Genomic DNA, 27,527 nt, shown 5'->3' on the forward strand with positions numbered 1-27,527 from the left:
AAGCCTCACCGATCAGTGATGGTGGCGGGACCCTTTCTCGGGAAATGCTTCATTACCGGTCCTGCCGGGGACCGACAACGGGACGGTGTCACGCCGAGAAGTCACGCCGCGTGAAGAACCAAAGGGTTGCTTCGCGGCAGTGCAGAGGCGGGAAGAGCGATAAAAGCGACGCGGTTCCGGCGAGTTCGGAGGCGTCGCAGCGTGAACCGCGACCGCGCTTCCCTCTCCTTTCCTTCCGGACATGCGACAGTGTGCCGAAATGCGGGCAGCGCCACGGGCGGTCTTTCGGAGCGGTGCGCGCTCCACAACTGCAAATAGCCAGGGGTGAACTCGTCGCGATAACACGCGTTTTAACGGCGATACTCAGTGAAACGATGCACACCAGAGGCGAGTGCAGCTTTTTAGGTGTTTGTTGTTGTAGTAGTAGTTGTTGTTGTTGTTGTTGCTGTTGTCGTCGTCGTTGTTTGTTGTTGTTGTTGTTGTTGTTGCTGTTGTTGTTGTTGATGATGATGATGATGATGATGATGATGATGATGAGTGTTCTGCGCTGTCTTCGTAAGACTTTCAATGGCCGAATGCATCTGAGGCAGCCATCCACACAAGCTCAAACAGTCTTGTCAAGGATTCGCGTATAATGCAGAGAAGACGAACGGAAAGCGTATGCAAGAAAAATTACGAAGCGCATACTTGTGTTGTCCATACCGTTGTTTGTACGTCTTGTACTTTTTATAACTTGGATCCCAATGTGTTCAGTTGTAGGCTAGTGCTTTATAATAATAATAATAATAATAATAATAATAATAATAATAATAATAATAATAATAATAATAATAATAATAATAATAATAATAATAATAATAATAATAATAATAATAATAATAATAATAAAGTATTATTGCTGTTGTTGTTTCTCACTTTTTTTCCTTCTTTCGTCAAAGGATAATTTTCTGGCGTCGCCGATTATATTCGTACTTCAGTTTTTTTAGCTTTCATGTAAGGAACTAATTAGAAAATTCGAGAACTGTGCATTGTTCACAACTGCAGCCGCGGTGACTCATGTCTCTTCTATACTTACTATTTTTTTCTTCTATAGAAATGACGTATTATAGAGTGACCACGTCCGAAATGCTGTTCTCGGTAAAATTTCGTGAAACTTCAAGCGTGTCCTCGAGCGAGTCTTTCGTATTGACGCACGTGGGGAGGATATATGGCAGCGCGACTTTCAGAGGTCGACCGTCCGCGCCCATCACGATGTCCGGCACTATAGGGCACACCAAAAAGGGCGGCCGCATTGAAGTTCACTCGCATTGTACACACACGCACACGGCCAATAGCTGCAGCTCCAAGAACATCCCGCTAGCCAATGGTGTAATGTTATAAGTAACAAGGTTAAAAAGTGTACCAATAAGAAATTTCGTTGCCGTGTAAGCTGGTAAAATCGCGTTACCGGTACCACTGACCGTTGTTTCGCATCATTTTAATTATTGTACATCTCAGGAGGTACTACCACATACATAACACGTGTAAAAACTAACATTACGAGTTTATTTCGATGACGCTGTTTATTTTGATGAAGTCCAAAACAGTGCTCTTTATAATGTTTCATCGCTGTCCTTTATACAGACGATCAGTTTAATAAAGATCATAGGATGATACCACGAGCTGGTATTAAAGGAAAAAAAAATACCATTAAGAACAGCCCCAAGATCGCCTTTTCTTTTAAATCTGCTAGACTCCTCTTAGAATTTTTGCTCACCTCACCACGCTGCCGTACGCAAGGAAAACCTCGCGTGGATGAAAAAATTTGTATAGGCCTTCGTTGGGACAGCGTGCAGACCGGAGGGCATGCGACCGGGAGACGCAGTTGCCCCACCGAGACGTCCTGCAGACGCGAGGCTCGTTCAGTTCAGGGCGCACTCGAATCAGTCATTCTCTTCGTCCTAGGTCACTACTTGTATAGGCTTATGTCACAGGAGCGAAGAAAAAGGACGCCTAAGCCATAATCAGCGCCAGCAGCGAATGCCAGCCGTAACCGCCACCGTTAAGCCAAAGTCTTTATTTTCGTCCTTTTGCGGTCGCACTCTCACCGTTGTGCGCGCCCTTCTAACGAGTGCGCTATACATAAAATTCACGTGCCGGCCACTACGGTACGGTATTGCCTTGCTTACCCGTACGGCAAACGGGCTCTGCTACATATACCTGGTCATGCGGAGAAGCTCAAGAAGACGTGAAGCACATTCTTCTGCATTGTAAAAATCACGACGTATACCTCGAAAGAACCTTTTTTTCGAAAACTCAATTCTTTGGATAAGCGACCTCCATCAATTGCGAAATGCTTAGGTTCATGGCCAAAAGGAAATTAATCTACAAGCCACTGGAGCATGTGCAGTCGTTCATTTTTTGGAGGAACCAGAAATAGCTCAAAAATACTAAACAAAAAACAAATGTACTTCTCTGTTAACCGCGGTATGTTTCAAAACAGTATTTTCGTGTTTCACTGCGATGTTTTCGGGGAAAACCTTTCTGAAAACAGTTCAGTATTCAAGCGACAAGATCATCTTAGACATTTTATTGAACGTCCACGCGTTTCTGTGTGAACACTTAAATTGACATGATTACTTGTGTTTTTACAAACTCAGTGTAGTGCGGACACATTTCTATGTAGTGTGGACACATTTCTGTGTGGCGTGGACACTCAGTGTTCAAAAACGTGAACTCATTGTGCAAGTGTTGTGCTATGTGCATGTGTATAGCCTTGTGTTTGCTATACTAAATGTGCGATGTCGACTTTTGTGCAAGAGAAGAGGAGTATATAGCCGGCGCCACGCATTGGCACCGACCTCTCCTTATATACATTTATTTAAAAACGAAAAGAAGGTGGCGTACAGACGAACCCACCTGCAAGATGTATCCGCGCACGTAGTCCTCGTAAGTCCAGCCGAACCCGTGCAGGACGCGTATGACGTCGTCGTGCGGCAGGACGCTGAGCAGCCGGTCCAGGAGTATCTTGAGGCGCACGGGCACCGCCTGGCTTCCGTACAGCACCAGCGAGGCCATGTCGAACGCGCTGCTCGCCTGCACCGGCTCACCGCCAGCCGCCGACCCCGCCGCCACAACCATGGCCGACTGGCGAGGGTCACACAACTTGTCCAGAGCTGCAAGAGGTGCGAATTGGAGAGACACAAAACGTCAGCATCTCATCTATAGAATGCACGATGGACACGTGTTGGCATATATGTGCGCTGACTTAAGTATAACCGTGTTGTACACATTCTTTTATGCTATTTAATGACTTTAACAACAACAACAACAACAACAACAACAACAACAACAACAACAACAATAACAATAACAACAAAAACAATAATAACAACAATAACAACAATAATAATAATAACAACAACAACAATAACAACAACAACAACAATAACAACAACAACAACAATAATAATAATAATAATAATAATAATAATAATAATAATAATAATAATAATAATAATAATAATAATAAGATTATGAGAGACGCTGTAGTGGAGGGCTCCGGAAATTTTGGCCTTCTGGGGTTCTTTAACGTGCACACAAATCTGAGCACACGGGCGTGCAACATTTCCGCCTCAATCAGAAATGCAGCCGTCCCAGCCGGGATTCGATCCCACGACTTGCGGGTCAGCAGCCGAGTATATAGACCACCGCGGCGGGGCTGTGCTGTGTCTCTTAACAAACAGCATCGCGTCGAAAACATAGTAATGCTGTTTATTATTATTATTACCATTACTGATTTCACGCGAAAAACACAGCCGCAATTGTGGCACTGTATTCTTCAGCAGGGTAAGGCGCCCACTTTGGCTCCGCGGCCTTCCCTTCATTGCCAAGAAAAGTTGTCCGCGAGTACAATAATACACGTGTGCTAAGAGCATTGCTTGACGATCAATAGTTAAAAATTTCGGAACGAGTAGAGAACTGTATATCGAACAAAGTACTCTTAATTAAAGATCGTAAAAGCGTACTTTCGTAAACAGTCCTGATACAGGAACACTCCTGTGTGGTCTCTTTTTTACCCCAATCATCGCCAATATGATCGAAGCATACACCACCAATAACCATGCTCGATAAATTAGAACTTCACCGGCCACTTCTCGTCTAATCCGTCTATTTCTTCGCCGGAGTAAACCGAGAAGATGAGAGCAGTCGATGTCATCTAATATACTGAGTGACGAAGACCGTAGCACCCACCGCCACAGAGCCAAGTGTTTTGATATATGCTCCAGTGACAGCACCGGACACCGTTAAACAATCGCGACAAAATGCGAACGTCCGCGTCAGGACAATTTTGACAGCCGGCCAGTCTCGCCATGATTCTCTCTTGCGAAGAAAAAGAGTCGCAAATGTTTTGCGTCAGCGCCTAAAGGTGAGCGGCTATCGCCTGTCTGTCACCTGCGTGCGGATATATGACAACCTTTGCTTGAGGTATACCGCCTCTGACGTCATGCAAAGCACGCCGCTCGTATCTGTCCTTACTCTAAAAAGACGGTACTTTACTCTTCAGTGATCTTATCTATTTCTATCTCTATGTTACCTATAATATTCCCCGTTTCACTCACACCACGTGTAGGGTAGCCGACCGAGCCTAACTACCTCCCTGCCTTTCTTCTTAGTCTCTCTCTCTCTTCCTACTCTCCGCGCAAACTGGATCGAATCCCGGCTGCGGCGGCTGCATTTCCGATAGAGGCGGAAATGTTGTAGGCCCGTGTGCTCAGATTTGGGTGCACGTTAAAGAACCCCAGGTGGTCGAAATTTCCGGAACCCTCCACTACGGCGTCTCTCATATAATTATATGGTGGTTTTGGGACGTTAAACCCCCCATATCAATCAATCAATCACTCTCCGCGCAAATGGCCCCCTTTAAAGAGACCAAAGACCCTCACGGAACCAGCAATTTTTCAACAAGAGCGTAAGATTCTCCAAAAATAATTTACGCGTCCTTTCTTAAGAGAGTCGTAAACGGGGCAAATCGGAACACAAAACAAGTCTAATCAGTCTTCTTTTTTTCTCGAATGTCAAAGACTCTTCGTTGCGTCTTGCATGAACATATCGCTCTTCACGCGATACCATAGACACGAATCACGCAGAGTCGTCAAAAAAGGGAGTGAAAGAAAAGGAGATGATAAAATATAGATATCAAAGGTGGAAATCAGACAGTATGTGGCAGTTTAAACATCTGCTAAACATAAATCAGGAGTGGACAATGTGTACGATGACAGAAAAGCAACAGCGCTTTGATATTTGAACCGCGAGCAACCTAGGTTGCGTGAAAGAAAAAAAAAATCACTGGAGGCAACACATATTCGCAACAAGACGAGGCCTACTGCGGAAAAGAAAAAAAAATACATAATCGACTCAGCGCGTCGTAACGAAGTGCTAAATAAGTGAAGTATTTTGTGAAAGATTGAAAAAAAAAACTAATTTCCTTGTGGCGCACTAAATCGTCGTTAATGACTGAATTCGCGTCAGGAATTTCACGCGACCTCATCGGACACAGGCATTCGTTCTGAGAAGAGGTTAGCCGTAATCACTGAGGGAGAGATGGAAGGAAAATGACAAGAAGACAAACTGAATTGTATCTGGTTTGCTACCCCGCACTGCACGGGAGCGGAAGGAGCAGTATCAATGCAATGCACTGTCTTAACGCGGCTTGGCTGACGTCCCCTTTAATAGGGCTCTGAGTACCTCGTCTTGTCTTATTTGTGTCTTGTTAAGTTCTTGACGATATACTTATAACTATGCACCAGCAACCAGCCATATGTTACTGAAGCTCTTCATTAAATGTAGAAGTGTGGCATCTTGGGCTAGTTGGTATGGCATGACGATAGTTATAGTGCGAGAACAAAACGACGACACATGTGACAAGCGCTCGTGTCCTTCTTGCCTCTGTGTCGTCGTTTTGTTCTCGCGCTATAACTATAGTCCTCATTAAAAGCGCATTTCACATTGTGACTTAACCGAGCACAGTTTTTTGAGTATACGGAGTCGAGCTTTCCCGTGCTCGATGGAAAGTCGTAGAGTGCGGTTGCGGTGTTAATCGCACCGGAAGAACCCGTTGGTGCGGCCCGGTAAAAAAGGACGGGGCCGCAGCGTGTCCGTGGAAGCGTGGGAGCTTTTACGCGATCGGCAGTGTGTACACATTCCGCGCAGTAAGGACTCACGGCGACTGCGATCACGGCCGCGCATATATGTATACAGTACACACTAAGAGGACGTGCGACAAAAAAATGAAAACCGATCGGCAGCGGCCAAGCCCCGGTGATCAAGCGGCCAAGGCCGGCCGGTCCGCTGCTCCCGGATCCGTGACTCGGCGGAATACTGATGAGGGCCACCCCCCCACCTATACTAATGGTGCCCGCAGGGCCCGAACCAAACGGTGTGTCCCCCCCTGCCTCCTTCGGCTGTCGCCATCCTCTGCGACGACAGTCGCCCGGCCGATTAATGGGCAACGCGACGACGAAGGGCTGCTCTAATCGCGTCGACGCATCGATGAGCCGATGAGGGTATAGAGTGAGTACGCACGGCTGGGCACCCGCGGTGCGCCTTCGCGCCCGCGTGACAAGTTTCCGATAGGGGGCGTGCGTCGTAGTCGTTGCTCCGATCGGCTCTCATCGCAGTTGGCGAGAAGCGGGCGCCGGCTGTTTTCACGACACTTAACGAGCGCTAGATGTCTCTCGTGCGTGCGAATGGTGCACGGTGTTGCGACCGGGGTTTCCAGACACCGGGGGTCCGGGATGAAGTTGTCGAGGCAGGAGGAAGAGAGACTTGAAGAGGGTTTATTTACAATATATACATTGCGAACTCCCTACACGGTGAGCCCTCAAACGTGGCAGGCTTCTACATGACTCCTAACATAGCGCTCCATGGTGCTTGGTTCTACATGGTTCTGCTCGGTTCTGCTCTGTTCTGCCTGGTTCTCTTCTCGAAAAAAAGCACACCGAATGAGCCGTGGGGGCTCATTATAAAGGGTCTGTCCTCCCCAGATCCCTAGATCGGGGACCGCGTACAGAGGGCACCGTCCAACCACGGATCACACATTACCCGCGAGGGTGACGAGCACGCACGGTCCACGTGAACGTTCAAAATTGAAGCGTGGTCACTGCACGGCCATGGGGCACGAACGTGGCTCCTCCTCGTCAAGGGGTGTCGCTGGGCGAGGGGTCTGAAGTTGATGACTGCATCCATCGAAAGGGCCGCCGTAAACAAGCTTCAAACGGTCGCCGAACGACTCGTTCAATTAGCGGGACGATTTCCGGCCGCCGCCGCCGCCGTCATCTTCCAAAGAAGAAGCTGCACTTGTGGTCTCCCGAACTGCTCACGGTGTCGTGGCGGCAAGACGCCGCACCCTCCGGCCAGGGGGGAACAATACATGGCGGACACAGGCCGCCAACCCGTTTGGCGACTAAAAAGGAACATCAAAAGGAACGCCGATCCATTGTCAGACCTGGCGCCGGTCCTAACAGTAGGCAGCCGGTTGTTCGGTTTGGTTTGAAGATTAAAGGAGCGCCGCTCCCTCTTCAGCTCCGGCGCCGGTCACAACAGCTCGTCCGCCGGCGGGAGAAGCGACCTGAGGGTGACCAGCTGCACAGGTTGCTCGAAGTGTCGCTGTGTAGTGCTGTCTTCCAGGCCACTGCTGATGACGCTCAGCCAAGGACTCTTTCCCTCTCGTTCCTTGTGGCTCCCCTCTGGGAAAAGCATTCATACACACCACCACAGGCACGGGAGAGCACCCTGCCCGCACTGAGACACGTCGAGTCCGACAAATTATCCAAAAGCAACCTTACTTAAGCAGTATTACCAAACACAAAGCAGCAATCGGGACGTTTCTCTGAGGTTTCACCAAAACTCCTAATCCCGATCCGATAATAATCTTCCCATCAAACTGCTTTCAAGAAAACTAACTGTCAAGTGATGCGCTCACCGTGGCATACCCGAGTGCTTGCGTGAGTAATCCGCCGTAACCCACCAGGTATCATACTCATAAAATGAAGCATTTTACTTCACGCTATCTTTAAGTTCCCGAAATTTTAGTGCCGCCAAAGCCAGTCGTCAATTCCTTTTGAGAAGACGAAAGCATAACTGCCGTGCTGCACCTGCATTAGGAACCTCTTTATTATACATCCGCAAACGCACATCACAGTGCGCCTGCCTGGAGGAGATACCACCTAACCGTTCCCTTGCTGTTGCCACTTTCACAAAGCATACATATAAACTCACGAGCTAGCTTTTCTTACACACCGGACACATGCGAACAAAACATTAAATGAACAACAAAAAAAGTTTCGCATGAATCCTGAAAAATCTCGCAAGCAATAACTTTGCGTCTCTACGCTCAGTCATAATTAGTTCATAACGTTGCTCCTGCTCATTTACACGTATCTACCATGACGCAGGCTCCTATGCGTGTCGTTTATGCAATCGCACAACGCTTACCTTAGCTAAACGTACAACGCCCAAGAAATGAACAAAACCAAAAAATGTGTTACCTAAACACTATTTGGTAGACGAGATTCTTAAAAAACACATTAAAATCCAAAACAACTTAAACAGTCAAAAGCAAATTTCAAAACAAAATAAATCCACTAATGACCATCGTCAAAAGCTCACGGATGTCTACTCCTTTTTGGGACTAACGCGCGGTGTCGCGTCCTGTGGGTCTTTTTAGGCGAACGGGAATGGAACAATGGCAAAACCCATTCGCTTCGCCTCCGACCCCCGCAAAGCTCTGCGCTGACAACCTGCGTTCTTACTCTCGCTGAGTACCTCGCACTCCCGCAGTCCATCAAACATGCCGTCGATAGAGCGACGAAAGGGTCTGCCTTTCTACCCAACGTGCTTTTTTTTTTTTTTCGTTTTGTCCGGCGGCTCGGACGCATACAAACCAACTCCGGTGCCGATGACAAACGCCTAATTCTGTACGCTCTAATGCGTGTCACTATCCTTCCAATAGATCTATACAACGCATATAGGCTACCAAAATGATAGAGCGCTAACGAAAACAAAGTACAAACGAGTTATTTACAAAATCACTAAAGTAAACAACCAAAACATTCCTTTTTACAGTCCCGAGTCGACGTTTTCTGACAGGCTAACAGCTGTTCTCACTAACTTTTAGTCTAACTCGTGGTGGTCGCGCCCGGAACGATTTTCTCGAGAAGCGGGGTCTACAACACGCGTCAATCGCCCTGCTACCGAACCCCGCGACGTTCCTCGAAGCCGACTTGCTGTCGCTTCCTGCCCCTCGAAAACCACCGACTCTTTTGCCCCGCACCCCGTCCAATGCACCGCGAGAACAACGGAAGGGTCTCTTGCCCTTCGGCCACTTACGCACACAATGCGCTTCTCTTTTCTTTGTTCTCTGGCCGCTCGGACGCTTGCGATACGGCAACTTTCTTGAAATTTCGCTCCGCCATTTGAATACATTCCTCAAACGCGTCGCGATTTTTGCCTCGTCTTTACGGCGCTTTCTCCGTTTGTCACGCTTCTTCGTGCCGTCTACGGAGCCTTTCGCCAACCTCTGATGCTCGTCAGCACCCACTTGCTTGTTAGCTTTCCCGCGCGCACTGTCTGAATGATTGCCTAGCAATTCATCCTTCCAACACTGCCGCGTACGATGCGCTTTTCTTTTCCGGCGGTTCGGACGCATACGATACAGACCCGTCAGAGAAGACAACGGCACTTTTCTCGCGATGTCACTCCGCCGTTTGAAAACCTTACTCGAACGCGTTGTGCTCATCGCGAGCTTTGCCTTACTGTTGCCCTTCGGACGCTTTCTCCCCTGTGCACGCTTCTTGGCGCGGACCTGGGAGCCTTTCGTCCTACTCTGACGTTCTTCATCACCGATATGCTCCTCCGCCGTCTCGCGCGCCCAGTCCTGATGATCACTTATCAGTTCATCGCTAGACCGCGGCCGCGTAGATTGCGCTTTTCTTTTCCTCACTCTCCGGCCGCTTAGACGCATGCGATTCGAGCCAGTCAGAGAAGACAACGGGCCTTTTCTCGCAAATCCGCCACGCCGTTTGAAGGTCCTCGTCAAACGCGCCGCGCTGATCGCGAGCCTTGCCGCGCTTCTGTTTTTCGGACGCTTTCTCCGTTTGGCACATTCCTTGGTGCCAAACCTGGAGCCTTTCGTCCGCCTCTGATGCTCATCAACATGGTCTACAGGGCTGCAAGGTTCGATGGAACACTCTGTTAATCTTAACTCCGTTTCCACCACCACGGAACCCTCACACCCTGCTGCGACCGCGAGCTCTTTTCCCTCAGAATGGGTTAAAACCTGTTCCATTCCCTTACAGGCACTAGCCTTTTCTTCGGCCTCAAACGGCACCGCCGCTATATCTACAGATATCAGACATGTAGCCTCCGCTTCAGTTGTAAACGGCACCGCCGTTACATCGCACCGTTCGTGCGCTACATCTACAACTTTCTGACCTGTAGCCTTCTCTTCAACCTTAAACGGCACCGCCGCTACCTTGCACCGCTCGTGCGCTACATCTACGGATTGACCACTCTGCTGCAATGCCACCCCTCTACGCCGAATCCTATCTATCTCTTCGTCTAATTCCTGCATCCTTTTCATATGTTCTTCATGCCTGCGCTCAGCTTCCAATTCCTCCTGGCGCCATCTTTCCTTTCTTTGCGCCCTTTGTACTTCCATATGTTCTTCATGCCTGCGCTCAGCTTCCAATTCCTCCTGGCGCCATCTTTCCTTTCTTTGCGCCCTTTTTACTTCCTCCTCCTGGTCCAATAAGTACATATTCCCGAAGTGCTCGATTTCCTCATTGTCACTATTGCTTTCGAGAATCACTTCGCGGAGTTTAGAAGCAGGCATATCATCATTAAAATCTAGCTCCAGATCCCAACACAGGTTCAGCAGGTTCTCTCTCGTCAATCTCGTAAGATCCATGGCGACTACTTTGCTTTGGCTCAGCTGTGACAAAACACAAACCCACCAGCGTTTCAATTCTGGGTCTAGAGAAATTGAAGCCTGGCAAATCTCACAGCGGAGACCACAAGCTTAAGCACCCAAGTAGCACTACGTGGCCAACATCCCTCTCTACTTGTTTCCTGTTAATTTTCACTCCTGCTTTTTACAACATCCTAAAATTTAACCCGCAACGTACCCTTAGAAATTTTGAAACATTACCACTTGTTCCTATTGAATCATCTAAGCTTTCCTGCTTTAGCGTACTTGCTCAGATAATCATCCAGTGCTGCCTTGTGCTGAGATAACAACCACAGTGGCCAGGCAGTTGTTGGTTATATCTATCTTTTAACGAATCTAGGCTAAAAGACTCGATATATCTCAAGCACAAAGCCAGGCACTCACCCCATTACGTGCGGTGGTGGTACGCTGCTTCGATCCCGCCGAGTTCCAGGGCTTTCGGCTGGCCTCCGGTACATGTCGCTCTCCGTCGCAGACTCGTATCCCACCGCTGCCAACCAGTTGTTGCGACCGGGGTTTCCAGACACCGGGGGTCCGGGATGAAGTTGTCGAGGCAGGAGGAAGAGAGACTTGAAGAGGGTTTATTTACAATATATACATTGCGAACTCCCTACACGGTGAGCCCTCAAACGTGGCAGGCTTCTACATGACTCCTAACATAGCGCTCCATGGTGCTTGGTTCTACATGGTTCTGCTCGGTTCTGCTCTGTTCTGCCTGGTTCTCTTCTCGAAAAAAAGCACACCGAATGAGCCGTGGGGGCTCATTATAAAGGGTCTGTCCTCCCCAGATCCCTAGATCGGGGACCGCGTACAGAGGGCACCGTCCAACCACGGATCACACATTACCCGCGAGGGTGACGAGCACGCACGGTCCACGTGAACGTTCAAAATTGAAGCGTGGTCACTGCACGGCCATGGGGCACGAACGTGGCTCCTCCTCGTCAAGGGGTGTCGCTGGGCGAGGGGTCTGAAGTTGATGACTGCATCCATCGAAAGGGCCGCCGTAAACAAGCTTCAAACGGTCGCCGAACGACTCGTTCAATTAGCGGGACGATTTCCGGCCGCCGCCGCCGCCGTCATCTTCCAAAGAAGAAGCTGCACTTGTGGTCTCCCGAACTGCTCACGGTGTCGTGGCGGCAAGACGCCGCACCCTCCGGCCAGGGGGGAACAATACATGGCGGACACAGGCCGCCAACCCGTTTGGCGACTAAAAAGGAACATCAAAAGGAACGCCGATCCATTGTCAGACCTGGCGCCGGTCCTAACAGTAGGCAGCCGGTCGTTCGGTTTGGTTTGAAGATTAAAGGAGCGCCGCTCCCTCTTCAGCTCCGGCGCCGGTCACAACAACGGTGCCAGGGCGCGGTGCCAAGGGATCGCGGTGCAGATCTCGCGCGACCGAAGTGTATACCGCGCGCTCACGAAAACGCAGAAAGGAACGCGCGTGTTCCACCTTCTTTCTTGAAGGGCCTAAAGGATGTCGTGTATAAAGATGTATAGTTTATATTTTGCTTATTCTATGTCCTCAAGAGCAGAGTGCTTTGGCTATTTCTTGTCATTCATTGTTATGTATAATAGAAGTTGTATAGGGAGTACCTATTTTTCTGTATATGTATATTGGTTTTTTTCCACCCCTGTTATAGCCCAATGGGGCTGACAGTATAATAAAATGAAATGAAAATGAAATGAAAATGAAATGAAAATGAAATGTCGCAGCCATAATAAGCGCATGCACGGAGGGTAGGGTGCGGAGGGGACGGTGGTCTAGTGGCTAAGGTACTCGGCTGCTGACCCGCAAGTCGCGGGTTCAAATCCCGGCTGCGGCGGCTGCATTTCCGATGGAGGCGGAAATGTTGTAGGCCCGTATACTCAGATTTGGGTGCACGATAAAGAACCCCAGGTGGTCGAAATTTCCGGAGCCCTCCACTACGGCGTCTCTCATAATCATATGGTGGTTTTGGGACGTTAAACCCCACAAATCTAGGGTGCGGAGGGGAGGGGCTTCATTCACCTAAATCGGTACACCAATTCTTCGCCATATACTTACGTATACTCGCACATTGCACGCATTTTTATTGCCTAGGTTCTTAATGTTCTATGACGAACGGAGATCAACGGCACGCCTGGCTTCTCTTTCCCCTTCAATGCCATTGATTCTAATGATGATTGTAGTCACGCTATGCGTCACCGTCAGCGTCTTACATTTTCAACAATGGCTACGCGTGTTCTTTGACGATATGTATAAAGTCGACCAGAAAGCCTTCTGGTTGTTGCATCCAAAAAGCCGTTATATTTCGCACCTTCACTCTGGGCCCCGGAGAGTCGATGACCATTAACAAACATTTGCTATAAGCAGAGAGAAACGTACACACAAATATTTCTTCGTCTCCTGAAAAGCCAAGAAGCCTGTAAGATAGATTTCAAAAATAATAGACGTTCTGAGCCAAGGCATTTCCAACCGAGCTACGTAGCTCGGTTTTAGTGAAAAGCGAGATTCTCTTCTATTTTGTACTGTTGTAATGCATTCTCATGACTGGGGCTGTGCTGAAACATGTGTGCTCACGCACGAATATAATTGTGAACTCGAGGCTTTAGGCGCATGTACTCCAACAGACAGGTGGATTATCAACGAGTGTCCAACGAACATTATCAACGAGCATTATCAACGAATGTGTCCCTCTAATAGGAATTACACGTAGATGTTCCTATTAAGTGAGAATGGCTTTCAGGTTGCTCTCGAATGGACCATCAGATTTTTTCACAACTCATATGCTGTTGTGATCAGGTAAATAATGGTATTTTTTTCAATATCTATGAACTGTAACAACCACACTTTCCTTATTTCCTCTATGAGATACGAACATGTGCTTCTAACTGCTTGTAGCTACACCCGTTGCTATGTGGGGTGTAACGTCCCAAAACCACCATATAATTATGAGAGACGCCGTAGTGGAGGGCTCCGGAAATTTCGACCACCTGGGGGTTCTTTACCGTGCACCCAAATAAGAGCACACGGGCCTACAACATTTCCGCCTCCATCAGAAATGCCAGTATGCAACGAACCTCCCTGTTTCAATACGATACCTTGTCGGCGAACCCTGGTGGAAAGACAGCCTATAATAATGCTCTCCGATATTTGAGTACATCGTCGGAGAAAACGCTCACGAAACAGTGACAGAACTTCACATGCGTCTTAACATTTATATATAGAAGACAGAAAGTATACGCGTACACGGCAACGTGGACATCGTCGTACGCCTGTGTTCCTGTCTTTTCTGTGCGCTACAGAAGATGAAATACCATCATGTAAGTGACTCGCGTTTTTTATTGTTTTCTTTTTTCACTTTACATGCGAAGCATTCACCTACAATTCATTTTTTGTCGTATATCATGGCGGCCACACAAGCCACTTCTGCCAACTGGATGCGCGCGACTCGACATGTGTGACCACATCAAGATACGATAGCAGCGAGACAGGCCGTAAATTGAACATGCAGGGGTCATTGGCCTATCGACGACGAGAAGTGAGAGAAAGGAGACTCGCGAACAGACAAACGCATGCTGTATCCATGGGTGCTCGAACTGCGTCCATCGCTCGTTCGTGACGCACCCACGCCTCTGCCCGTTCAACGCCTCTTGTACACGACGTGTACGTCTGCGCTTGTAACAACAAGTGCTACAAGGACCGATCTGGGGGCGCTCTCTGCGTCGCAGGACCTTCGCCGTCACGCAGTGGTTCACACAACTAAGCACAACTAAGCCACAACTAAGCCCCAGGCGTTCTTTTCTTGTTTGTCGATCCAAGCAGCCACTTTATACGTATACACGACAAAAAAATAAAGAACTCCACGCTTCGGCGCTGCCCCTTACGGCACTCTCCTCCGAGAACACACAACCGGCCCGAGTTCCTGCTCTGCAGAGCACGCGTCAAACTAACCGGGCTCTCTCTTTTCGAGCAGCAGCACCGAGGAAGCCAGCCACGCGTGCAGTGCTCGCGTATAATTCCGCGTCACGCTCTAAAATCGCCCACGCGCCGCGGTTCACATGTGACGGTGTGAGCGTGTGTGCGCTCACATTTTCGCGGCGCGCGCGCCAAGCGAGTATACATGTATACACCTCGCTGCCGCCGGCTCTCCTCTTTCAGAGACGTGAGCGCGAGAGTAACGAGGAGACACGCCTGTGTCACGAGACGGAAGGGCGTCCCGCACCAGGAGCGCCATCATGCGGCGACGGTAGCGTCGCGCGCGATAAATTTCTTCTCGCTCTCGCCGATGTGTGTGAATGAGACGCGGCGTTCGCTTTCGGTTCGTCACGCAGTGTTTGCGAACGCAGCCCTGCATGTGCGGACGTCGCGTCAGGAGAAACGTATGGGCCGGAACAGGATTGAACTGTGTTTGATCCTCTTGCATCACTGATTAAAATGAAGATGTTAAATGCAGAAAGACATTTAGAAATATCTCGAACTGGCTCACCGCATTAACTATTTATTGAGTAAAATGTTTGGCGATGAATAGTCATAATATAATATCTGTGGTTTTACTCCAGCCAAAATCACGATGTGATTATGAGGCATGGCGTGGTGGAGGGCTTCGCAAATTTCAACCATGCACCTGGTGTTTTTTGACGTGCGCTGCCGTCGCACGTGCACTACACGCGGGCCCCTAGCATTTCGCTTCCATCAAAGTTCGACTGCAGTGGCCGCTATCGAACCCGCTACCTTGGGGTCAGCAGCTGAGCACAGCGAGCGCGACCCCACCGCGGCAAATTGATGATTAGACGGGCATCCCAGGAGGACAGTGAGTAAAGAAGCATCCCGCATCCTTCTGATATTTCAGCGATAGACTAAGCGATTCAGCCGTGAAATACTCTACACGCAATGACAACGAAGCTATGGCAGAGAACTTACCGGACAGATCTCCCAGGCTAAGCCAGCCTCTAACATCGTCATCGTTATAATAATAACCATACCCTCCACCACTATCATCACTATCACTCTGTGTGTTGTGGTTGCTGTTACATACAACACAGTATACAAAAGTGATACACTTAACAATGTGAACAGCATTCCGTAACAAACAATGCACTGCATGAGATTATTTTACAATGATAACGAGATGTTAATTGACATTCTATAAAGAATGTGACAAAACTAGAACATCGTCGCTGACGTCACCGCGCAGCCTTTGTTACGTGAATTTTCGTTCATATATGCAACATTTTCTCGGTGTCGAATGAAGCTGAGATGACCTTATATACTGCCCATCTTTCATGTGCCACATATTTTTACGTTATTTTTTTTTGCTTTCTTACTCATTTATTCGCTCTAGATTCTTTTTTGTTATTTTTGTGGGCTTCTTCAGTATTATCATCATGATGATGTGACAACAGGTTCTCACGTAACCCATGTTCTCATTTTTCATCACATACAAATAAAAATAAAAGGACCACTTGTTGCCATTTGGCATTGTAATAAGAGGGAGAGAGAAAGAATATAGTTAAGGTAGGAAGGTTAACTAAACTTCTCTACACGAGGGGAGAGGGTAATACGGGAGTAAGAGAGCGAGAGAAGAAGATGCACATGCACTGCACACCACAGACATGCAGCCCACTGTTTCACAGGCTGTCGCTCAGTGGTGTTACCTTCAAGTGCAGGAGGGCTCGTATATATATATGGCTTTCTGCGTTGATGTACTACGATGTACGGTGTCGACGTAATACAAAAAACTGTGCTAGCAAGGGCGAATGACATAGAAGTGCATGACACTGTTGTCTTTAACGGATGCCTCAAAAATCTTTCCAAAAAGGGGCAGAATTCATGTCATCCACTGTATTATGTGCATACTCGTACACTGATAAAGTGTTGAACTTCATTCTATATGGTCCGGCTGACATCAAAAATAAACAGGTATATGTGCAAAGCGACAAAGCTCTGTGTGAAAAAAAAAAAGAGAAGAAAAAAAGGCAGAGCGATAATATATGGTGTGAGTGCACTAAGAAGTATACACTTAATAAGAGCTGTAAACTGTAGAGTGCGAGGTGCTTTCAAAAATATTTTTTTTTTCTAATCCCGGACTGCGCGGATCCCTTTCGTCAATTTCTCGAATCTATGAAGAAAAGCATCTTGTCACCACAGGCAATTCAACGTAAATGGTAATTGCAAGGAGGAGGAGGACAAGAACAAAGAGAGAGAAGGCAGGGGAGGTTAACCAGGCACATGCCCGGTTTGCTACCCTACGCTGGGGGAATGGGAAGGGGGGCATAAAGATAAGAGAGAGGAAAGAGAAGCGGGAGAGAAAAAGAAGGATTGTCAGTCAATGGGCTGACGCGTATGCAGCGGTGGCAAGATATTAAAGAAACAATGGAGGCCAGTGGGAAGGGGGGGGGGGGGTGCACTTCCAAACGTTGTTACGTATATAGCTTTACGCGGCACATGAAAGTAAATATTTTTGTGGCATCAGCAGCCTCATTAAACGCGAAAGTTGAGCATTGGCGTCCCAGGGCGTCGGCACGAGTGATAGCTACACCATATGACGTCATTTTGACGTCGTAATAACCAATATTGGCGTCAACGCGATAGCACAAACGTGAAGACGTATGACGACGTCATCATTTAACAACGTCGCTTAATCAAAAGGTGGACAGATCACGGAGGCATGCAGTGCTGAACCACGTCAGGCCTGTAAAGTTTTCAGAGAGGAGCGGGGGAGGATCAATCTATTGAATGAGCAGGAAAAAAAAGACGGTTTTCTTCTTAGCCAAATGCATAAGAGAATTTGTGAGTTTGCCGTTCACCACTGTACAGTTTTCAGTTCCACGGAGGGGCGTCTTCAGCTGACGCCCGGCTATATGCCAGAAACACTTGAGCACATATTTTGTGTCTGCTCAGCATACGCACGTGAACGGCAAACACTGATTTCTTCTACTGAACTATATCACAGTGTATATGGTCATTAACTGATGAGACCATGTTGGGCCCTTGGCCAGGCACCAACAGTGCCACTGTGGTCACAAGAGCAGCTATAACCTTTTTGGAAACAACTGGACTATGTGCGCGGCTATAAAATGTGTCTCAGCTAGAAAGAACACTACATACTCACCTTTCTATCTCACCATCATCATCCGTTAATCTTTCTTTTCCCCTTTCCCTTCCCCCAGTGTAGAGTAGGCTAGACCAAGCTATCGCTCAGGCCGACCTCTCTGCTTTTCTGTAAATAAACTTACCTCCTCCTGAACGCAGTCTGTTCTATTATACGGCAGTCGTGTAGCGCGGTCCCGGCGCACCTGCGTCGGCGGAGTTGGCGCGCGTCGAGGTGTCCGGCCGATCCCGCCCCCACATAATTTATGCATCGGTGTGTCGTCGTCGTGCCGCCGGCGGTCGCGCGGAACCAGGTGAGTGTGCCGATTGTTCCGCCCCACATGTGATTATGTGCGCGGCGCCTAATGAAACCGCGCGCGGCCGCCATTAGGCACGCTCGAACGCCGAGCTACTTGTTCTTCATATTCTTCCGGTTCGCCCAGGGTCCTCTCACGTTGTGCGTGCCGCGGACGCAGCGGTGCTTGAAGGTGCTACCCCAAAAAACAACGCAGCTCGCGCTCGTGTATCCATCTCTTATACAAGAACGGTCCACTCGCTGTGTAGGCGCTGCTGTGCGGCTGATAAAAACACGGCGTTTTTATTATCAAGTCACCACAACGTCATGCTCGGCTGCTCACTTTTCAACACAGTATTCATGTTCTAGCCCCGCCGCGGTGGTCCAGTGGCTAAGGTACTCGGCTGCTGACCCGCACGTCACGCGTTCGAATCCCGGCTGTGGCGGCTGCATTTCCGATGGAGGCGGAAATGTTGTAGGCCCGTGTACTCAGATTTGGGCGCACGTTAAAGAACCCCGGGTGGTCGAAATTTCCGGAGCCCTCCACTACGGCGTCTCTCATAATCATATGGTTGTTTTAGGACGTCAAGCCCCACATATCAATCAAGTATTCATGTTCTAAAACGAGGCGTGAGAACACGTGCACAAGAGCAAAGCCAAGACACCACGAACACTTATCAATTAAGTGCGTACTTGCGTGTTCTGTCTTCTAACATGGATATAGTAAGTAGATCACCTATCTGTTATTCCAAACTTTGACACCATTTGGGCGAATAAAAAAACGGTCTGAATGAATGACGCATAGAACCGCAAGCAAAAAACGCACAAGCTAGCAAGGTCAATCTCTAATTCGTCCAACTGCCTAACATACGATTGGGGAATGACAGAGGGAAACGGAAAGGTGGGAAAGAGAGGAAGCAAGAAATCGTGTGCACGAAACATGCTGTTTTTATGTAACATCTATGGTAGTGTCACTGCATACGGAATAGTTATTCCTGTGTGCACGTATTCAAGCCCTGTCAGCTACGGAAACAATCTCGTCAAACCGCACTGAAGTTTACTTCAGATATAGCTCGAGCAGCTGTAAAAAACGTTTTGCTGGTTCAACAACTGATCGTCACAGTCGTCTGTGAATATATATATTTTTTCGTCAGTATAGAGAAAAAAGGCTGAGTACATAGGAGTGCGCAAGAATTAAGCCTTACTATTTGCAAATTATCCACGAACACAGAGTGCCGTGAAAAGACACAAACAAAATATTTCTTATTGACAACTCTATAGGACCACTTTGAAGTCACTGTAAGGAATAAAACATCGACGAGGTTCTTATACTTCGTCAAAAAATAATACGTGTCCTTTCCGTATTTTGGTGGCTCACAGTGAAGCATTCAGAGCAATACAAGCGCGTATGTTTTTCCGAAGTTTCGATCAGCGCTGACGATGAGCTAACAGTCCGCTTCATGTGGTACAGTGATTTCGATGCTCGACTGCTGGCCCGAAGGTCGTGGGTTCGATTCAGGGCGCGGCAGTCGCATGTCCGACGTGAAATGCTAGACGCCATGTAGTGTACTGTTCGATGTATAGGCGCACGTTAAAAAAAAAAACCAGATGCTCGAAATTTCCGTAGTCATCCGCTATATACACGGCGTGTCTCTTAATCATATCATGGTTTCGGTACGTAATAACCTAGAGATATTGCGATGAACGCTGCCCCTGTGCATGATATAAGTTCAGTCGGTGTCACCTCGACTCCATATATCCCACTCTTTGTCAAAGGAAAGGCTATATACGGACAGCCGTGTGGGCATGTGTGCACGTGCTGATTGTTGCTCCACATGTGTCACTCAAGGCGCGACCTTTTCCTTGCTCGCTCGAGAACCGAACAATGGTGGGTCGTGCGGTGACGGGTTAAGTCAGGCTATACACAGAAGGAAACGATGAAACTTTTCACGGTATAACGTGCACGGAATAAAAGGTGTGCTATACGCAACCTTGCAGAACGAAGAAATGTGCGGTAGAAACAAAGCAAATATAGGGCTATACTGCTTAATAAAACACCGCTTGCAAGATATTTCTCGTTCCCTCACGAAGTCTGAAGAAAGCAGAGCTGTACATTGCTCGAAGTTAAGACACAAAGGAAAATCTCATTATTTAAAATCAGGAAGGATTTATAGCACCTAAGTGTCTGATTGCACTTCGCTCTGCATGCAGATGAATAGGTATACATATGTCAAAGATATATTTTTTACAGCGCATAAAAAAAGTGAAGGTACACAAACATAGGCTATACCTGATATTGTCATTTCTTTATACCTTGGCTTTCAGTTGAGCTTCCTCGTGTATAACTTGATGTGTGTGTCCTGTTGTTCACAATACTGCTTAGGTGAGCTTCACTATACCCACGCAGAAGAGGGTAAAAGTAGAATGTATTTTACGCTGTGCTGTGGTCTCGTTTTGTAGAAGAACCTAAATGAGCGAGGAGGGGAGGCTTAAACGAAATTCACTAATATGCAACGGTTATACAAAATGAAACTACGTATTCTGAATTGTCCATGCATAATGCTGAGCACGCGATGCACTTCGCTAATGTTTAACTATACAGATACAAGCTATAACGATAATGCCGATAATCGATCAACACTTGCACAATTGCGTAACGCATTGAATAGATGTAGGGAGAAATCTTCCCCGGTTTTTGCTGTCCGGCTGCGAACCTGCATGCTCAAAGCGTTTGGCCATGCATGACATTCTGCGTAGCTCACATCTGCAAGCACATACTACGCACGCAACGCATTTTTTTTTTTTTGCTATGGTCCCGAATGTCAAGTTTCCCCGCAAACTGGCCAGGCAAGTTCGCGAAAACTTTGTGCAGAAGGCGTCCAGAGATTGCGTTCATATACTGATTCGTTAATGTTTACATAAAGAGTCATAACAGCGACAATCGACTGCAAACAATTTGTGGATGTTACCTATAGGTTTCTCTCTAGCTTTCACGAAGAGAAATGTAAACGTGATTCTATGTTTGCTTTCAATTACAGCGCTTGACTTCACGTGCAAGAACACCTCAGTGGGGGCATTAAGCAACAGCCGCAGGACAAACTCGTGAACTCGTATATTTGGCACTCGCAGTCCTATGTAAAGCCTCGTTCACAGAAAACCTGTTCGGCGCATTGATGCGACAAAATAAAAAAAAGATATGTGCTGCGTCGAATAAAGGAGTGTTTCTTCAAAACAAAAAAAAAAGATGAAAAAGGTGAGCGAGAAAGAAACAGCGAAAAATCGAAGCCATCGCACGCGTGTATACATCTGCATTGACTCGTGAGAAATGAATCACTTGCGGTTAGCGTAAAAATATTCATTAATAAGCTGAAGCAGTGAAGTCAACGTAAATAGTGAAAGAATCGCATTCTTCTAGGAGCGATTCTTTCACTATTTGCTTTATCACTTTCGCATAGCGATGAAGATATATACCTGGCTGGCTGTTTGCTTGTTTGTTTATTTATTCGTTTGTTTTGCTCACGTCAAGGGCCTTGTTTCCTGAATGTGACAAAGTGTACGTAATAACCATATTCTCTTGTGTCAACGCTTCGGGGCGCCGGATTTCGCTATAGGACGCCTCTGAGTCAGCTAGCAACTCGAACGCGCACGCCATCGTTTGAAACGGAGCATTTCAACATGGTTAATGCCGTAACCGCCGAACTCAAATCTCTTTCTTGTGAAGTTTTCTGTACGTCCCCTCGAGCGTCGTATAATTGACGCACCAACTTGAATAACTCATTTCGTTAAAGATTATATTTTTCTCTTCCTCATACAAACTCATAATTCAATACCTTCATTCCACTGCGACGCAATTACCGCATGCTTCTAACAAACTGAAAACAACATCCATGGTCAAGCATGTATAAAGTGGATTCTATTCTGCAGCCTCCTCCCTCCCCCCTTTACGTGGCGTCTAATGATCGTTTGGTGAATTTAGCGTTTGCTAACTTGGCTGATATTTCTGCTAATATAAATGCTTAATAAAATTTTTTAGCTATATTCTTCGGGATCTTAATTTTTTTCCAGATTTCAAACGTATTTCGTTGTGTTCCATGCAGCCTCTTGCTGAAATTAATTTTATTGTACTGTGAATTTTTCATGTCAGAGAAAATGCAACCGAGCCCATATAGGATGACTCAATCTATGCTTTTTTATATTCGGCTGGCTCCTTCTTTGCCCACTCTGTTTACAGCACAAAACATCATTTGGCTGGTATCTTCAGCACCAGGCATATACCACTTATGCATTCTTATAGGTGCCCATATAAATAGGCATGTATATTATCTTCGCGAATATTGCGCAACCGGACAAATATGAAATGCGATCGTTAGAGCCCGCATACTTTTGTATTGCATGCATGGTAGAGGGCTATAGGAGAGACCCACCATAACAAGTGAGCATTTTTCGATGCCATTTTGGCCTCAATATGCCACGTGGCCTCGGTCCAATCTCTGTTCCTGTCGCCTTTCGCGTGAGTCAACAATACGCGAGAGGTCGCCTAGTATTTTGATCGCGCTTAATGTCGTGCGCCCACTCCATATATTCGCACGAATGACACACACGTCCACAAGAACACGTGAAAGGTCGCCCGGTACGACTTTAAATTTTCTGACAGCTACCGTCACACCGAGAGGACAAAATGTGAACTTTGTTTTAAGAGCAGCGCGCATTCGCTCAGTGCTGGTGGCCGGTCGATCCTAAAAGTGCACGCCCCGCAGTCGCAAAGGCTGCGTACCGTATAGCAATTGTAAACACGAGAACACTGTGACCAACCACTGACCACACGGTTTTCCACGCGTCATTGTTGTTGTTGCTCCTGTTATTTTATTTCCTCGTGAACACAACTTCTGACAAGCGTGTCGACATTCGTTTTGTCTCGCCAAACAACGGCTCCTGGGTTCGCACACGCGTTGGAATAGTTCCACATGCTGGAAACAGTTCGTGACAGCCAATCATCGTGTTCGGCATATTGCCAATGCCGGCCTTTGGTAAATGATGCCCGAGAACAGAAAGTTCTTGCGAACTGACCAAAAGTCGTGACAATTAACGCGCAAAATGCCCACTGTATGCATTTCCTGTTAGAGTTTATTATTTGTCTGAACACACTGGTCATTGAACCAAGGTATAACGTTTGTTGCTATTCTTTCTTATATTTATTTTTTCCTTCACGTTTTACATTAACTGTCAAGACGGTCTTATTTATTGCTTACAGCTATTGTATAAGACCAGTACTTCATTCTGACATACGGTTAACGTATCTTTCTGCCAATTTCTTTTAGAACATTTCTTCCCATCTTTTTCTAATAATAGCAAGAAGGCAAATGTGCGTTGGCTTGTAATTACTATTTTAATAAAAACCTTTATATCCAAATTTAATGCATATCGATAACACCCTGCACCCTAATTCGACAAAAAATGTTATATCCCTATCATTATTATGAGGGTGGGTCAAGTCTCAAAGACAGAGTTAGCGTTCACAATTAGAGAGTGGTAGATGTGGCAACTAAGGTATTGACCAAAACTAGAAATACGTAATTTTTTTAAGAGTGCTATATGGCATTATTGTGTCGGAGGGTTTGTTATCGATTAAATATTGGCGTGTTACTTAAAAAGTGACGAAGCAACATTCTGTTAAATGACAAATATGCATTACGCCATCGTATTTAAGCAAAGGAAGCAATATAAACATTACACAGTTCCATACGTTTATCGATAACACAACTATATTACAGCGCATCATATGTGCACGACGCATCGACTAGTACACCTTGTAGGTGACGTACAATATAAAATCATCCTCGGGAAGTTTATTTATTTTAGTTATTTGATGCGGTCAATCCCGTGCTCGGGGTCATAACGGGGAGAGTGTTACATAATACATAGCATTCACACAATCAAGCGGTATTCAATCGCACATAGAGAGAGAGAGAGATAAATAGAGAGGAAAGGCAGGGAGGTTAACCAAGCTTGGCTCGGTTGGCTACCCTACACTTGGGGTGGGGGAAAAGGGGAATAATAGAACGAAAAGAGACAGAAAAGAAGAAAATAACGCACAAGTGAACGAGGTGTTTTGACCATGTCACTGTGGTCCAGTGGTTATGATGACGCTCGACTGCTGACCCGCAGCTCGCGGGATCGATCGAATCCCGGTCAGTGACGGCTGTATTTTGGATAGAGGTGAAAATGCCTGTGGCCCGCGCACTTATATTTAGGTGCACGTTAAAGAACACCAGGTGATCGACACTTCCGGAGCCCTCCGCATACGAGGCGTCTCTCATAATCGTATCATGGTTTTGAGTTGTTAAACCCCCGACAATTACTATTATATTAAACGCGGTTCAAAAAGTACGCTATGCCATCCGGCAAGTAATACGGCAATTGTCGCTATTTTTTTGTAATTTCTCTCTCTCTCTTCGCAACATTTCTTTTTAACATTTTTTCATTCCCCTCACCCCTTTCCCCAGCACAGGGTAGCCAGCCGGTCTAAGAACTGGCTAACCTCCCTGTCCCTCCGCTTAAACTTTCCTCCTCCTCCTTGGATACTTGCAGATTAATGCCATTCACTGATCGTCCTCATTCAAATATAGCCACCAACGCCACAATAGCACGCTTCAAAAGCATTTGTGTAGCGTTACAAATAGGCATAATTCAGACGTGTGCGCCACGCGATTCTAGCCTATAAAATTCAGCGTATAGTTTGGTATTTGTGTTTGGCACGTATGCACAGCGGTATATACACACTTGGCCAGCGGTCATCGTCGTTAGAATTCCCGTCAAAATAACAGCGGTAAGAAGTAACATTATCACGCGAATTTCGTCCAGTAATCCGATAGTTCCCCTGCACAGCCATCAGGAGTTACTATTAATACGGATGGTTGTTATCTCTGTTAACAGGAAAGTGCGCAGTGTGGCGTGAATCGCACTTTATATCCGCGCAGAATATAAACGGCACGACTTCACTTTGTCAAACGCGCCAACATTTTTTTTTTTCTCTCTTAAGAGTGTGTCCCAATCATGCAGGTGACGTCATGCGCTGTGCGCCTGGCGCGAAGTCCTTCCAATTAAGTCACGAACTGCGCGATCACGGTTTGCGGGAGAAAATTGGAGATCCGCGTGTGTTCGAATGCGCGTTCATGAAAGCGAGAGCCAATAATCGCAGCCACGTATGCTAAATAGGCGTATACACTAACGCGAGAATTCGCTTCGCTGGACAAGCTGGCACCAATTAATGTCACCCTTTTCCGCTGACCATGGGACGTCGCCGCGACCCGGCTGGTCTGAGTGTTGGCCGCTGCAGATCAACTCGGTGCTGTCAGTGAAACCACGCTTTATTTTTTTTATACTGATACAAATAACCTCTTGCGGTGAAATAAACGCCAAGTTAAGGTGAGTCAACCACGTGTGCTCTTAATGGCTATGTAGCAATAGTATAGAGACAGCTTAAGCGAAGCATAGGCGATGCTGAGGTTCGAGACCACGCAATCCTTGACGCCCGTACGCAGCATAGTACTTAGCGCTCGACACGTTTGCATCAACACCGCACTAATCGGTCATGATTTGTGATGACCAGTTTCGTGTTATTCCAATCGGGCGACCACTTGGTCAGTTTGGTCTATACATCTATGGGCACAGAGAGTTTATTCCAACAGACATATCTTACACTCTCACGTATCACCGGCGTGGATGCTTACAATGAAAAAGGTGTTTTAGAATGTGAATTACTAACCACCTATGGTTCTTTAATGCTCACCTAAATTTATAGGTAGTACGCCAGCTGGCGTTCTCCAGTGTGCCTATAGATTTCTAAGTGCAACTCGTAAACGTTCGCTTCACATAAGAACTGATGTTTGTGATTATAAGTGTAGAGAACAAATTAGACCGCTATATCGCAAGCGCGGTCAGGTCATACGAAAACGACACCCGCGAACAAAAACGTGGGAAATTCGGCTCTGTGGTTGTGTTAGTATTCATGATTATCTATTACACTACAATTGTTCGTATATACATCAAATTCCAGTCAATCCCTATATATGTGCTGGACGTTGAATAACCGAAGGAGACTGACCAACACGCGTCAACAGCGACGCTTTTGAAAGCTCGAGGGAAAACGTATACGACCTGAGAGAAGTATCATCATCATGAACGGGTATGTGCCACGAAATTTGGGAAAAGGCCCACTAGAAATGAATGTGGCAACAGTTAGCCTAAATGGCTGGGAAACGACGGCGTCCACACACACGCACACACACACACACACACACACACACACACACACACACACACACACACACACACATATATATATATATATATATATATATATATATATATATATATATATATATATATATATATATATATATATATATATATATATATATATATATATATATATATATATATATATATATATATATATAGTCTGCGGTTTAACTCGAAAATCACTGCAAGCGCGGAGAATCAACGAGAAACAGCCTATAGCATCACCTAGCTAAAGCCAGCACCGACCTACAACCGACCAGATTTGACTCCAGAATCATCCAGTTTCGGTCTTTTTATACCCTTCCGCAATTTCGTGCAAGCTTTGCCCCCTCCCCCTTTTTTTTTCTTTTCTTTCTTTGGATCCGCATCGCTAACATGCACTCTTCGCAGAGATGGACGAGCCGAGAGCAATCCAAGTAAGAAAGAAAGCACATACACACACAATTTGCCTGATGCGAAATGTGTACAGTAATGCGAATGAAAGTAGATCAATCGTTTGAGCAGGCAAAGTAATGCATCAGCCGTGCAATTGATCGCCCGTATACATCATCGCCTCAATTGAACGAGGTGTTATTCGTGAAGAACATAACACTAACGGTATTTATAATGCTGTCGATGAAAATAGCGCCGATAAGAGCTGGACCTTGTGGAGCCGTACCCGAGTAAAGCAAGCAGTTAAAAACTATAGTTGCGGCAGCGATTGGTCAACCTATTCGTCTAATATTCGTCTAAAGCGCAGAGCCTTTTATCGGATCTCTGTTGCCACTTTATTCCGACGGTGCGCGCTTCGTCGGAAATTATCTAATTGAAGAAAACAACTAAATATGAAATATAAAACTAAGAGTAATAGCTTTTATTCACCACATTTGCAG

General features: G+C 46.7%; 1 protein-coding gene across 3 annotated transcripts in view; it reads right to left on the bottom strand.

Moving 5' to 3' along the window:
- LOC119182172 (zinc finger protein basonuclin-2-like) overlaps window positions 1-27,527 on the bottom strand; it is a 302,065-nt gene that overhangs the window by 22,643 nt on the left and 251,895 nt on the right. For all 3 annotated transcript variants that reach the window (XM_075888896.1, XM_075888898.1, XM_075888897.1), the window contains one exon: window positions 2,899-3,155. In XM_075888896.1, the coding sequence (XP_075745011.1) occupies window positions 2,899-3,155 (257 nt within the window). The remainder of the gene's footprint in view (window positions 1-2,898; window positions 3,156-27,527) is intronic.

The sequence above is a fragment of the Rhipicephalus microplus genome, chromosome 3 (assembly GCF_043290135.1).
Source record: "Rhipicephalus microplus isolate Deutch F79 chromosome 3, USDA_Rmic, whole genome shotgun sequence".
NCBI lineage: Eukaryota > Metazoa > Arthropoda > Arachnida > Ixodida > Ixodidae > Rhipicephalus > Rhipicephalus microplus.